This window comes from Microcaecilia unicolor, chromosome 9 (genome assembly GCF_901765095.1).
Source record: "Microcaecilia unicolor chromosome 9, aMicUni1.1, whole genome shotgun sequence".
Lineage (NCBI taxonomy): Eukaryota > Metazoa > Chordata > Amphibia > Gymnophiona > Siphonopidae > Microcaecilia > Microcaecilia unicolor.
The window spans coordinates 157,328,463-157,342,977 of record NC_044039.1 but is presented as its reverse complement, the minus strand read 5'-3'; the positions used below and the strand labels follow the sequence as shown (position 1 = coordinate 157,342,977).

General features: G+C 46.2%; 2 protein-coding genes across 5 annotated transcripts in view; one reads left to right on the top strand and one right to left on the bottom strand.

Annotated features, from left to right (window-relative positions):
- TOGARAM1 (TOG array regulator of axonemal microtubules 1) overlaps nucleotides 1-13,012 on the bottom strand; it is a 289,809-nt gene extending 276,797 nt beyond the window's left edge. For all 4 annotated transcript variants that reach the window (XM_030214411.1, XM_030214408.1, XM_030214409.1 and 1 more), the window contains exons 1-2: nucleotides 10,729-13,012; nucleotides 2,703-2,859 (exon numbers count right to left, since the gene is read on the bottom strand). In XM_030214411.1, coding sequence (XP_030070271.1) covers nucleotides 2,703-2,859; nucleotides 10,729-12,669 — 2,098 coding nt within the window. In that variant the 5' untranslated portion in view covers nucleotides 12,670-13,012. The remainder of the gene's footprint in view (nucleotides 1-2,702; nucleotides 2,860-10,728) is intronic.
- Nucleotides 13,013-13,100: 88 nt separating this feature from the next.
- KLHL28 (kelch like family member 28) overlaps nucleotides 13,101-14,515 on the top strand; it is a 45,416-nt gene continuing 44,001 nt past the window's right edge. The window contains 1 exon segment of the mRNA XM_030214412.1: nucleotides 13,101-13,477. Within this exon segment, the coding sequence (XP_030070272.1) occupies nucleotides 13,280-13,477 (198 nt within the window). The 5' untranslated portion in view covers nucleotides 13,101-13,279.

Below are 14,515 nucleotides of genomic sequence, written 5' to 3'. Positions count from 1 at the left end.
GTGGGAACCTTAGAAGCAAAAAAATGTAGCCATCTCTGCAGAAGGCTGAGTTTCAGCACTTAAAGATGAAGGATTGAATTTGACCCCCACCTTATAGCAGCGGTTCCCAAACTGTGTGCTGCGGTGAAGCCGCAGGGGTGCAATGGCATATTTTCTTTACCTCCCTCCCACAGACCTGCCAAGTCTCCCACATTCAGCAGGAGAGTTCTGCTTTGGCGGGACATTTCCCACACTTCTGCCAAAGCAGGAAATTCTCCCACGGAGACACAATGCCACCATCACTGCTGCTTCTCCCAATGAGCAGCAGGGGCAGCAAAACATCAGAAAGCAAGTGCGGAGACGCAGTCTTCAGGCATGTGCTGTTGGCTCTGCAGGTTTTCTGCCCCCACTGACAACTTCCTGTTCTGGGGGAGAGGACCAGCAGAGCTGACAGCGTGTGCCTGAAAAGGCTGCGGACCCACTAGAAAATGGCATGGCGACGGGGACCCACAGTAACCGCGGGGACGGAGACAGAGCCCGTGGGAATGGGGACAAACTTTGTCCCTGTGTCATTTTCTACTTTGAAGCCTGTTAATGAACTGGACTGTTATTTATGTTTGAGTGACGCAGACGATGATATTTTGATTTTTTGGAAAAACAAGCAGACATACTGGCCACAACTACCAAAAATGCATGAAGGATGCTGTACATTCCTGCTACCAGCACATCTTCTAAGAAGGCATCTTCTATCACAGGAAGGACTGTGGAAGACAGGAGAGCTAAACTGAATCCTGAGATTGTTGATGATTTATTATTCATCCACAGATTTAAAAAAATCATACCTATGTTTCATAGGGCATATTTCTCCCCAGCTAGGGCATACAGCGCGGGTTGTATTTTGTACCCCTGGACATTTTAACAGGCTGGATTAGGATTCCTTGGGGTAGTAGAAGTCAGCTATTGTTGGGGTTGCAAGGGTAGAGGGTGGGGGTGGGGGGATTATTATAGTTGCTTGTTATTGTTTTCTACTTGTGATTTATAACAATTGCACAGCGTAGTGTTCCTTTTTATACTTTAAATATAAAATTATAAGTGTTTGAGGCTTCTGAGGATAGAGCCCACAGGGATGAGACGGGGCCAGAACCTGTGGGGGCGGGGACAAACTTTGTCCCCATGCCATTCTCTAGGCCCCACGCTTGCTATCTGTTGTTTCGCTGGGGCTACTGCTGCTCATCGGGAGAAGTGGCCAGAAAACAGAAGATACCAGGTGGAAGGGGAAAAAAGGGGGGAGGGGCGTGGAGAGACAGGCAGGAGATGCTGAATGGCGAGAGGGGAGCAAAAATGATACAAGAGTTGGGACGCTGGATAGAAGAGGATGAGAGAGAGAGATAGAGAAATGAGTGGAAAGATGGGGGGACAGAAAGAGGGAAGATGCTGGATGGATAGGTAGGAAGAGAGGAGAGAGAGAAGGTAGTCAGACGCTGAAGGGAGAGAGAAGGTGGTCAGAAGCTGGATGGAGAAGGGAAAGAAAATTGGGTAGAAGCTGGATGGAAAGGGAAGAGAGGTGGACAGAAGCTGCATAGAAGAGGGAGAAGAATGTGGTCAGAAGCTGGATGGAAGGTAAGGCTCAATACCAACGGTAGCAGTGGCGGTAAAAGGAGGGGGGAGACTTGAGAGGAAACGTATAGCCTAGGGGTGCTGTGACCCAAGAAAGTTTGGGAACCACTGCCTTATAGGAATTTGCAATACACCAAAATATACAATGAACATAGCATTATATATGCAAAACATTTTACTTTCTTCCAATCCACTGAAATTTGATTAAGGAAAGAAAGATAATGCAAAGATAGCACAAGGAGGGCAACATTTAAATTCTGAAATCTTAGTATCAAGACAAATTTCAAGTACCCATATATAATAGAAACTGAGATTTAAATCTTGGCTTACACTCGACTCTGCTGGAACTCCTCCATGGTGTCAGGTACTACTTCTCCCTCCCCCATACTGTCCCTCCTCCACCGATGCCGCCTCTCCTCCCAAACACAGAGAGCCCCCATCCCAAAACATCCGTAGGCCAGTCATGTGAGAATAACTCCTGCTCCAACTCTTTACTGGCTTACCAGTTCACCTGGTAGTCTAGTGGAGAGTTGGAGCAGGAGTTATTCTCACATGCTCCTGCCCCTACTGTCTTCCTCATTGACAATGGCTTCCAAACCAGGCAGACCAGATTAAAATTATATTGCCTGAGAGCTGCAGGGGAGCACGGGGGGAAAACCCCCCACCCAAATATGGTGTACGGCCAATGAGGGGAGGAGGATGGGGGACCCACACCCCTTTGGCAGGGCCCCAAAGCCATGTGTCATGCTCTACCAGATCCAGTACAGGAACCGAGCACCAGCCTGAACAACATACCATCTGCCAGAAGAAAAATACTGCAACTTTCCACTGAGCACTAGTAAGTTAAACTGGTGAATTCACTGGAAAAGATAGATACGTGTTCTCTATCTCCTACTTGTAGGAGGGGAAAATACCCACTCATTCAGAATAGTCCGGTCCCAGATGACAATGTTATTTACACGTAAATTTCTGCTCTTAAAAAAAAACCAATCAGATCAGTGATGTCTTCTCATAAGCCCCAATTTCTTTGCCCATTTCACAACTTCCCATCCTAGCCAATTCATTAATAAAGACATGTTAAATCAATATTTAAATGGACCACTTACCAGTACCAACAGTGGAACTGTCTGTGCTACAATCCAGGGGATTCTGAAATACACTCCTTGAGGCTCTTTTTCTGGTAAAACTCCATTCATCACTAACTAATGACCCCTGGTTGTTCTGCAGTTTGGATGACTGAAGAAAATCTGTGTATGGCGAAAACTGTAGGCAAAGTAAAAAAGAAAAAAAAAGGAACAACATTCACAAAAAATCCACATGAATTTTCAGACTGTATTCTGTAGAACCTTTGGGACTGAATGCTCATATTGATTGGGGTTCTTTTCTTTAAAATGTTTCAGTTTTGCGTTTTTTCAGACATTACCAGTTTACTAACCTTGATCAGTAAATTTACATGGATATTCCTTCATGGACAGATTATGCATGTTGGAGAATAATTCATTAAATATGAATATTGTATATATGGAGGATACAGATTTGACTATGAGTGGATTCTCCTATTAGATGAAGTGGAGTAACCTTTTAAAGAGGATGTGAGTTTTGATATCTGAATGTGGCACTGAGAGTTGATAACAACTAAAAGTTATGATTGGTTGAGTTTAAATGAGATGAATTTCCATTTTGAACCATGACAGGGACGCTGAAACATGGAGCCGAGAGGTAAGTTTGTTTAATTGAAGCATGTGAAGTAAATAGTTCTTTATAAGTGCAATATAATGGGATTCTGACAGAGTAATCTGGTTTGGGGAATGCATAATATTATTAGCAGTAAATACAGTGTTATTTTGAAAAGGTAATTTATAAAGGATTGGTGATGCGCTCATTCATTGGCTATTCTATCAATTGATTCATTTTATGGAAACGAGAAAGTGTTTTTTCCGATTGCACGACCAGAAAGAAAAACTTACCTTACCTAATAATTTTCTTTCCTTCAGTCCTGCCAGACCAGTCCAGATGAATGGGTAGTTGTGCTCATCTACTAGTGGATGGAGACAGAAATAGAAAGTAGATATCCATGTGATTCGCCCATTAGGGCCCTGTACAGCTCTAACTGCTCAGTATACTGTCTAGCCAAGCCATGGTGCGCAAATCCATACCCTTGGGTACCCGAGGACAGTAGAATGTGAATGCATTCTCAGTCAGAAGCTGGATGAAAACTGCAGGCAATTCTCCAATAGCTTACTGATCCGTCACTGAACCAGGAGAGAAGCAATAAGCCAGTATGAATCCAAAGCAGGCAGGCGTACCCTCTACTAACAGGCAGGTATCTCCTCAAGTCAAAAGGTGCGCACTCAGCCAAATGTGACTGAAGAAATTAGGTAAACCCTCTACCGACAGATATTTTACAGCGTCAGGAGGCCGCACTCCATTATATGCAACTGAAGAAAGCAGGCAGGCAGTTGTTCAGAGTTGGGAGGCACTTACTCCAGTACTAACTGAAAGTCAGGGACATGGCTGACTAACACACCACCACCTCAAGAAGAGCTGTGGCACTCGTGAAAATAAGTATGAAAATGAAGACTCCCCAGAAGGGAAACATTCCTAAAAAGAAAACAAACACAATGGGAGGGTTCTAGACTGGTCTGACAGGACTAAAGGAAAGAAAATTATCAGGTAAGACATACACTTTTCCTTCCTTTACGTCCTTGCCAGACCAGCCCAAATGAATGGAATGTAACAAAACAGTTTCCCAAATAGGGTGGGACTACCATGCTGATAGAACAAAAGCATCAGGCAACACCTGGCCTAGTAGAAAATGGAATGAGGAAAGACAACATACCCTCAAGAAGAATGCAACATCCTGTGAAACCCTGCGCAGGCCTGCACCTACAGTCCAGGAGCAGAATGCTGGGAAAGAGAGATCCATGAAAGAAGAAAACACCAGACCATTCTCGAAAAAGGTAGTCTATTCCAAACCATCACCGACCAACATACTTAGTCCAGTGAATAGGAAGGCTATGAACCACTCTCAGAAGTCTGGAAGGACAGCTGAACCTAGTCTGGAACGAAGAAACAGCCAACTAGGCTGCTAGCCCAGGAAACCCAGAAATAAGCAAGCTGTAAACCAATAAGCCGATAAACTGCAGCTACCTTAATGCAAGATGGATACCTCCACAACATCCTCAGCTGGCAACCTATACGTCAGCCTGACTGAGATACCACCAGAGGGGGTCAATCTGAATGGCATTTGGTGAATAATCACAAGCGAAAGAGGGATGAGGGAGCCCAACCATCAAACCACGTTAGCAGATAGATGCCATGAGTGGCAGGCACAGGAGTACCACATCCCTCGGTGACAGCTACACACTCCCCTCTGTCAACAGCAGAGAATTATGCTCCAGACAGTGGCAATGTGCCTCATCAAAGTGGGAGGCGCACTACAGAGGCAGCAGAAAGAGTTTAGACACTCCAAAGAATGCTGCTGACTCGACAGATTGTATATGTATCAACCTCCCCAGAGGAGCAAAGAGCTGAACTGCTAACAATAAATTGAAGGGACATTTGGATCTTTTTTTTTTCTTCAATCAGGAAGCAAGTGTTAAAAGAAGAGCTAGAGCACACATGAGTATGTGTCAATCCCAACCCAACAGAGTTGCTCAGTACAGCAAGACAGCCGATACCCCTAAAGGGAGGAGTCTGAGCTATACAAGAACCCAAGACGGCTAATCTGGAACTCTGAAAGAAAGACCACCTTATCCAGCCAACTCAACTGTAGCCAGAATAGCTGAACCCTTGGGCAGAAAAACACACACATAACATGGATGCAGCCAAGAACCGAGAGCTGACTATATGTGAACTATAACTGGGCAAAGAAATGTCCTCAGATGTACCAAGCCCAGGCAATAGCCCAAGTATGTCTCTCGCAAAAGAGTGGACTGAGCCATATGGTCTGATCTGAACAGAGACAGATGTGTTGAGGTCAGCCCCCAGGGAGAGAAGGCTGGCCTCGCAGAGACCAGGTTGAACAAAGCCCCTTAGTAGGGCAGCCCTGCTAACCTGAAGCAGGCTGCCCTGTAAAAACAGAACAGCTCTTGCAGGTTTGAAGGGGTAAAGTGCTGCAGGCACCAACCTAGCATGCACGGGTCCAATGCAGGCCAGAGCAGCCCTTCTCAGAACTAATGGTGGTGGACCACCTCTCCAAAGAGAACAATACTGGACAGCCAGATCGCAACCATCTGCAACCCAGAGAGAGGGGTCTGACCCATATGAGAAGCTGGCAGCGGAGAAATATAAGCCTACCACTGGTGCAGCAGTCTTCTCTCCTGCAGAGATGTCCGCAACTCCAAAGAGAGAGAAGGTTGCAGCAGTGAAATACCAGAGATGTTCGCAACTGACTGCAAGCCATATTGAACTCAAGATTGTTTAGGCCAATGCAGGATATAACTACCATAAATAAATACTGGAGAGGTCTGCAACTCAGAAAAGAGGAAACTGGAGTAGTGGTGGAATACCAGAGATGTCTACAACTGGTGCAGCTGCAAAATACAGAAGATGCCTACAACTCGGAAGAGAGGAAACTGGTGCAGCTGTGAAATACTGGACATGCCTGCAATTCAGCAGAGGAGACTGAAGCAGCTGTGAAATACCAGAGAAGTCTGCAACTCAGAAGAGAGGAGACTGGTGCACCTGAAAGCACCGGAGATGCCAGCAATGCCAAAGAGAAGATGCCACAGCCATAGCAGTACAGGCAGAATCTGCAAATCAGAAAAGAGGAGACCACTGTAGCCATGAAATACAGGCAATATCTGCGACTCCAAAGAGAGGAGACTGCTAAAACAGTGATTTATAGGAAAGTTCTGCAACTCCACTGAGGAGACCGCTGTAGCTCCCAAATACAGGAGACGTCTGCAATCCGGGTGAGAGACTGCGGAGGTTCTGAAATACTGGACATGCCTGTGACACGTATGAGAGCAGATCACTGTAGTTCAAACACTGGAGACATCTGCAACTCAGAAGAGAGGAGACTGCTGCCGCTACAAAATACAGGACACCTCTACAACCCAGAAGAGAGGAGACTACTGAAGTTCTGAAAACAGGAGACCTGTGCAACTCACAAGAGAAACGACCACTGTCGCTCCAAAATGTAGCAGTCAGTAACTGGAAAGAAACCATTGCAGTTGCAACAACAAATAGGAGATGCCAGTATATTTGAAGAAGAGAGACCCCAGGAGCTGAATACAAACAGGAGAAGTCTAGAACTGGGAAAGAAATGAGACCCTCCTAACCTGGAAACAGGAAAAAAAAACTGCAGTTGTGAAGGGCCTGCCCAAATACTGAACAGAAGATATCTAAACATTAGGGCGCCTGCCAAAGTTGTCGCATCATGCTGCTGAGACCCAGGGAACCTCGGAGGACCCAGACCTAGCCTGTTGCCCTGAAAGCCGAAATTGAAAGGAAGAAAATGCTCACATCCTGAACAGCCTGAAGACGTAAGCGGTCCAAAAGGGCCCGCATAATTAAGGACAGCGATGCAGCCACCGCCCATGGGCAACTGAAAAACCTTTCACGAGAAATCACCCCAACTGGAGCCAAATCCAAAAGAAAAAACAAAGGAGAACTAGTGCTCCACCTGGCAGATGAAATTTAATGTGGACACATGCAAGGTGATGATGCACATTGGAAAGAATAATCCGAATCATAGCTACCCGATGCTAGGGTCCATCTTGGGAGTCAGCACTCAAGAAAAAGATCTGGGTGTCATTGAAGGTAATACGCTGAAATCTTCTGCTCAGTGTGCGGCGGCGGACAGAAAAGCAAACAAGATGCTAGGAATTATTAGGAAAGGGATGGTGAATAAGACCAAAAGTACTATAATGCCTTTGTATCGTTTCATGGTCGCTGTATCTCAAAAATAGATAGCAGAATTAAAAAAGGTTCAAAGAACAGCAACCAAAATGATAAAAGGGATGGAACTCCTCTTGCATGAGGAAAGGCTAAAGACATTAGGGCTTTTCAGCTTGGAAAAGATATAAGTACATAAGTAATGCCATACTGGGAAAAGACCAAGGGTACATCGAGCCCAGCATCCTGTCCATGACAGCGGCCAATCCAGGCCAAGGGCACCTGGCAAGCTTCCCAAACGTACAAACATTCTATACATGTTATTCCTGAGATTTTGGATTTTTCCAAGTCCGTTTAGTAGCGGTTTATGGACTTGTCCTTTAGGAAACCATCCAACCCCTTTTTAAACTCTGCTAAGCTAACCGCCTTCACCACATTTTCCGGCAATGAATTCCAGAGTTTAATTACACGTTGGGTGAAGAAAAATTTTCTCCGATTTGTTTTAAATTTACTGCACTGTAGTTTAATCGCATGCCCCCTAGTCCTAGTATTTTTGGAAAGCGTGGACGCTTCACATCCACCTGTTCCACTCCACTCATTATTTTATATACCTCTATCATGTCTCCCCTCAGCCATCTCTTCTCCAAGCTGAATAGCCCTAGCCTCCTTAGTCTTTCTTCATAGGGAAGTTGTCCCATCCCCGCTATCATTTTAGTCGCCCTTCGCTGCACCTTTTCCAATTCTACTATATCTTTCTTGAGATGCGGCGACCAGAATTGAACACAATACTCAAGGTGCGGTCGCACCATGGAGCGATACAACGGCATTATAACATCCTCACACCTGTTTTCCATACCTTTCCTAATAATACCCAACATTCTATTCGCTTTCCTAGCCGCAGCAGCACACTGAGCAGAAGGTTTCAGTGTGTTATCAACGATGGATGAAAGGAGATATGATTGAGGTCTACAAAATCCTGAGTGGTGTAGAATGAGAAGTAAATCGATTTTTTACTCGTTCCAAAAGTACAAAGACTAGGGGACACTTGAGGAAGTTACATGAAAATACTTTAAAAACAAATAGGAGGAAATATTTTTTTCACTCAACGAATAGTTAAGCTCTGGAACTCTTTGCTGGAGGATGTGGTAACAGCAGTTAGTGTATCTGGGTTTAAAAAAATGTTTGGACCAATCCCTGGAAGAAAAGTCCATAGTCTGCACTTGAGACAGACATGGAAAACAACTGCTTGTATGTGATGGAATGTTGCCACGATTTGGGTTTCTGCCAGCTACTTGTAACCTGGCGCCACTGTTTGGAAAACAGAATACTGGGCTAAATGGACCATTGGTCTGACCCAGTATGGCTACTTGTGTTCTTATGGGTGAGCAAATTCATACTGAACTTATAATTAAACAAGAAAATCTTTAGGCGTGCTTTGTTCAGCTGTTAATTTTAGTGTAAAGGTGTGTCCTTTTCACATCCAAGAATATTGTCAGGTGTGTCACAACAGAAGAAAGGCTGAGAACCACTGCTTTAGAACAATGCTTTACCAAGGATTTTCCAATGCCAATATTAAACTGACTTGAGGATATCAGCAGGAAAACGTGCAATAAAACCACTACACTGAAGGGTAGCACATTGGCATACAATTTGCATGCAAACAGAATACACATTGTTTCCAGTATAAGAAAACACACTAAATTTTGCTGCATGTAGTTTTATTCCCCCCCCCCCCCCCTCAACTGCTGAATTTTTACTATGGTCCTGAACTGTAGTAAACATTCTATCACAGGTGTTAGCTCTGTCCAGCAGAACAAAAAAAAAAAGTCCCTGGTGACCTAGGAAGCCTCTTCCTTAAAAAATAATTTATGGTGGCTTCTGGCCCTTGAAGTCCCCTCCTCCTCCAATCCCAATTCTCTCCCTAATTAGGAGGCAGGAGCAATTCCCACTTGGCTCCCACTTTCACTACCATCTTGGAAAACGGCAGTGCATGACCCCTATTGGGTACATTCAAACATACCCCATGGATCAGGTGCCACCATTTTCCAAGATGGTGACAGAAGAGGACACTGTAGGACAATTCTTGGGACCAAGTATCACAGCTCAGCTGGGATTACAGTAGAAGTCCAAAAATCCAGACTGCTCGGGCAGCGGGTCAGTCTGGATTTGGGGATTTACTGGATTCTCAGACAGTACTTCAAAAATTAAAATTTTACAGAGGAATAAAGCGCTGAACTGTCTCACTTCCCTTTCTCCTTACCCTTTGAGCATCCTTGGTGTCCAAAGGGGGCCCATGCCCTCAAAGCCCCCCTGTTGCTATTCCTCCCCCTTCACTCCCTGCATGGTCAGGTGTTTTTTCACTACACACAGCCATTGTTGTCTGCTTGCTCTCCAAGGCCCCCCATGATGATGCCTCCCACCTCCCCGCATGGTTACGGTTACCAAAGGACAGATTGAGCCAGTCTGGGTTTCACTTCCATTGCTTTCAATGGAAGCAAACCCCGGACTGGATCAATGCGTCCTTTTTCGGGAGCCATATAGCAATCCTACATATGGTCAGTGTTTTTTCCCACACACCCGGAACTGTCTGCTTGCTCTCTGAAGTACCTCCCCCCTCCCCCTCGTGATGCCTCCCTCCTTTCTTTCCCTCCCCCACATGATCAAGCACCGCAGGCTGCAGGGAAGGAAGCACAGCCATGGAGGAGAGCAAGCGGGCAGGGCCATGTGTAGGGAACAAGATGCTGACCATGCATGGAGGGAGGCTGTCATCTAGGAGAGTAAGCAGGCAGGGCAGGAGGGAGTCCAGATTCTCAGGTGGTCTGGAACTCACAATTTCAAGAGTTCCAGATTCTCAGGTGGTCAGGAATACCAGAACCTGGATTTTGGACTTTTACTGTACTACAGCTTTGGTGGAGGACCTCTCTGTGCCAGGTGCCCTCTACCTGACAACTTCTTTTAAGAGGTGAGAGAGAAGTTGTCTTTTTCCTTTCAATACAAGAGCCAATCACCATTCAAGACACGAGTGGAGAAGGAAAAACAAAGACTCCTGGTGTAGTAAACCAATGGCAGGCAAATTACAGCCATTTAAAAAACATGCATGCAGTTTTCTGCATCCAGGAGTTCTTTAAGCATATGCATTAGGAAACCGTACACTGAAGCTCAGTGTGCAGTTCTAATTCACAGCTTATTATACCTGCCCCTAAATGAGAGAAGGCAGCCCTCAGGGCTAGTTAGGGAATTTGGCTCTCAGACTCAAGTTAATCAGTCCTTGAATAAACTTTTAATGCATACCGGTTCTATGTCTTTTGTAACAGGCGTCTGGTTTCCTTGAAATGCATCCAGAGATTGCTCGTTTTCCCACGGGAATTTATTTTTGCCTTTGCCTGCACTTAACACCCTTCTGGAGCTAACTGTTTGGTCTGAGAGCGGATCAGTATGTGATCTGTAACTACGCAGGATACAGTTATCCAGGTTACTCTGTGCACTCTGAGTCCTGTTACCAGCTAAGAGCCAGTCTGTGTCTGCTCCCACCAGCACGGCTGCCCCCCGTGCCTGTGCAGATGATGGTGAAGGAATAGCATATTCCACTAGACCCTGTCGGGTAAGCTTTGGGAGAGTTTTTCTAGCTAACCTGGCCTGTACAGCATTCATTACACCATCACCATCATCTTGAAGTTCAACAGAATCCACAGCCTTCAGAAGGCTAGTCTTATTAGCTCCCATCCTAGATGCCAAAACAGCAAATGCCTCCAACGCCGCATGACGCACTTTTCGCTTGCTATCAATCAGAGCAGGGGCGATATCAAAAGACAGCTTGGGCAAGTCAAATTCTTCATTTGGATAGATCAATAAGGAGACGATGCTAATGTTAACAACTTCTTCTCTCACCCTGGAAGTTTTGTGTTTTAAGTTTTCTAGCAGCAAGGAGAGCACTCTTTGAGGGCCAACCATCTTCATCAAGTTCTGGAAAATATCCATATAGTCCAATTTAATGACTTCCTTATTGTCCCCAAGTACTTTTACTGTAGCAGAAATAATGTGTCCGAGGTACTGTTCCACGCTTTGACCTAGCTGGACTACTAGCAGGTTGAGAACTTCTAAAGTACCATGAACCACGTTGAAATTAATGTCATCCAACAAATTATATAAAAAACTAATAAACCCCACCACACTAGAAGACGGCACAGCGCCAAAGGCAAACTCTTTAGTTACAGTTTTTAGCTCGTCAATGGCATAGGTCCTTATCTTATAGTCCTCATGATCAAGCAACCTGGAGTAGAGCTCTTGAGAAATGACTCCAAATTTCAGATTGCTGTGGCTCTTGGAAAACTGGCTGATATAAGAGTGCTCAGGTAACCCTTTCCTGCTCCCTGCGGCACCGCCGTTCTTCCTCATGTCAGCGATCTCGAGCCCATTCAAAGCCTCCTTCTGTTCCAGCTGCACCTCCGCGAAGCCACTTAGGTTTCTCCGGACCGAAGAGGGGAAGCGCTCGGTGTAGGCATTGAACTTGTCCTGCCCCACGCACTGCCGAACGTGCCCCAAGGCGGATAAGATCACCAGCGGCTCCTCTGCCGCCTCCCCGGCTCTCAGTTTCTTGGCTAAGCAGAGGGCAACCTCGTAGAGATCCAGGCTCTGCACGTCCTGCTGGGTGAGCAGGACCGGGATAGCGAGCGCCGTGGCCGTTCTGAGCCCAGGATCGGAGCTTTCCAACCCGTGTTCCACCAGCGCCCGCAGAACGTCCTGGGGCCGCTCGCTGTGCCGAAGACACTCGCGGAGGATCTGCAGCAGCTCCTGGCGCAGGGCCGGGTTCTCCTCCTCCCGTAAGTTCCACACTAGCTCGGGCAACACGTCGAAGCGGAACGAGTCGAGGTCTCGCTCCGAGCCACGTAGGATCTCGGCCAGCAGCTGCACGCAGACCGTCTTCACCTCGCGGCCGCCGTCGGCCAGCAGGCGCACCAGGGCGGTGGAGAGAGCGGCGCGGTTCTGGAACACCAGCTTGCCCCCGTTGTGCAGGACGCGAGCCCTTAGCGCTTGGATGAGCTCGCTGTGCTCGCCCACCAGGTTCTGCGCGTCGCTCAGGTGCTGCAGGACAGCGTCTTCGTCCATTGGTGGGCTGCGACTCGCCTCGAACCAGCCGGGGAGAGCCGGCGGCAGCGGCGCGGCTGGGAGCAGGGAGGCAGCGGGACTCCGTCTGTTCTCAGACATCAAGACATAGCCGCGCCGTTCTCTCATACTTCCACGCCAGCTCTCATGCTCCCGGCGCGCATAACCGTGGTCTGTGAGCGGACACCGGAGCTGACGGGAGAGCGGGCCACCTCCAGTGCCGCGCCGCCGCTGTTCTTGCCATGAACGGGGGGCTCAGGCAGCGCAAAGAAAACACAGCCGTCTCCAGGGGTTCAGACCTTCTATTCTGACGTCAGCCCCACATTCTTCCACAGCATTGACGCGTCCGCTCCGGTAACCGAAGCCATTATGGGTCTTGCGGGAGGGGCTTCTCTGCCTGTCCTCCGCCTCCCTCTCTGACTACCGTAGTGGCCACTAATTAACGGGGACTCTGGTAGCAGAACTCTCCGCTTCCAATCACCTCACTTGCATCAAAATGGCCCCAGTACCCACGTGATCAAAACCCAACACTTCCATGGTGACGTGCGGGCGGGCTCAGCTCCCGGAACTGAATTCTCCCAGAGCATGCAGGGAATTGTAGTCACCGGAGCTGATTGTTATCCCTAGCAACGACGATCTACGGCGTAAGTCTCAGAGATAGCCCATTGTAAAGCTGAGGGGAGAAAATACCCTAGATCAGGGATTCCTCAGTATAAGAAGACCAGCCAGTTCTGTAAAAATGTCTGGGACAAGGCAAGCGTGTCCGGGGTTGAGCGAAACCCCTCCCCCAGGATCCAGGGAGGGCATTGAATCAGGGCGAGTCTCTGGGGGCGGAAATGACGCAAACCCCACCTGTTTGTATTTGTTTTTGACAGGCGAAGGGGCTCTGACTGGTTTTTCTCTGTTATCTAACATTGGCAAAATACTGATGACTCAGGTGAGTTTTGGGCTTTCAGCTGTTCATTTACTTTGGCTATTTTTTAAGATATGGAGGGCATAGTAGCTATTGCTACTCAAATAGTATTTTACGTTGTAAGCAGACATTTTGAGCTGCAAGGCCCAGTGTGCTTTTTTTTTCTGAAATTTGATTGAAAGTAGGTTTCGAAGTTGTTGCATACTTTGTAAAGAAGTAGATCTTTCTTGCCTTCTTGTAGTTCTGTTCTTGTACCCTTTTACATTCTGTCATCAAAGTGTAAGATGTACCATATAGAAATTTTTAATTTCTATTGATTGCAAGTTAAACTGCTGCAATGCATGCTTTCTTTTCATTGTTTATGATGGTCTACCATACAGAAATTTGTAATTTCTATTCATTGCAAATTAAACTGCTGCAGTGCATGCTTGCTCTTGATTGTTTATGATGGTAGGTATTATCATATCAGAAAAAGATGAATCAGAGTGGGTATATTTAGATAAGTCAGAAAATGTATAGGTTTTTTTCACTGTAGCTCAGCTGATTGTAAGTGCATGAACCCTGTGCCCCATGCTGCAATCAGAGAGAGAAACTCTCTGATAATGGATTCCTTTTCCCTCAATAAACAGATTATTATGTGGGAAAGTATATAGTATCGGGGAAAGTAGTTTTCTACAGCTTATGTTTTTTAACAAGTTCAAAAAGAAATTAGGAGTATGGACCCATTTACAGCCTCCAGTTTTCCTGTATCTCTAATTTTTTCATGCAGATCTTTTTCCTGCATGACCTTCTTTCACAATGGATGAAAACTTATAAATAGATAAGAGGGTAGTTTTATTTTGGTTTAGGTCACATCTTTTCAGTAATAATTCAAGTTAAGTATATAAAAGAGTGTAAGCTGAAGCAGCATTTATATATATAATTGTGTCCATTCACACAGCATGACCCCATGTCTTATTTATGTGCAGTACTGGTGTTCTACTACTACTACTACTTAACATTTCTAGAGCGCTACTAGGGTTAGGTAGCCCTATACAGTTTAACAAAGAAGGACAGTCCTTG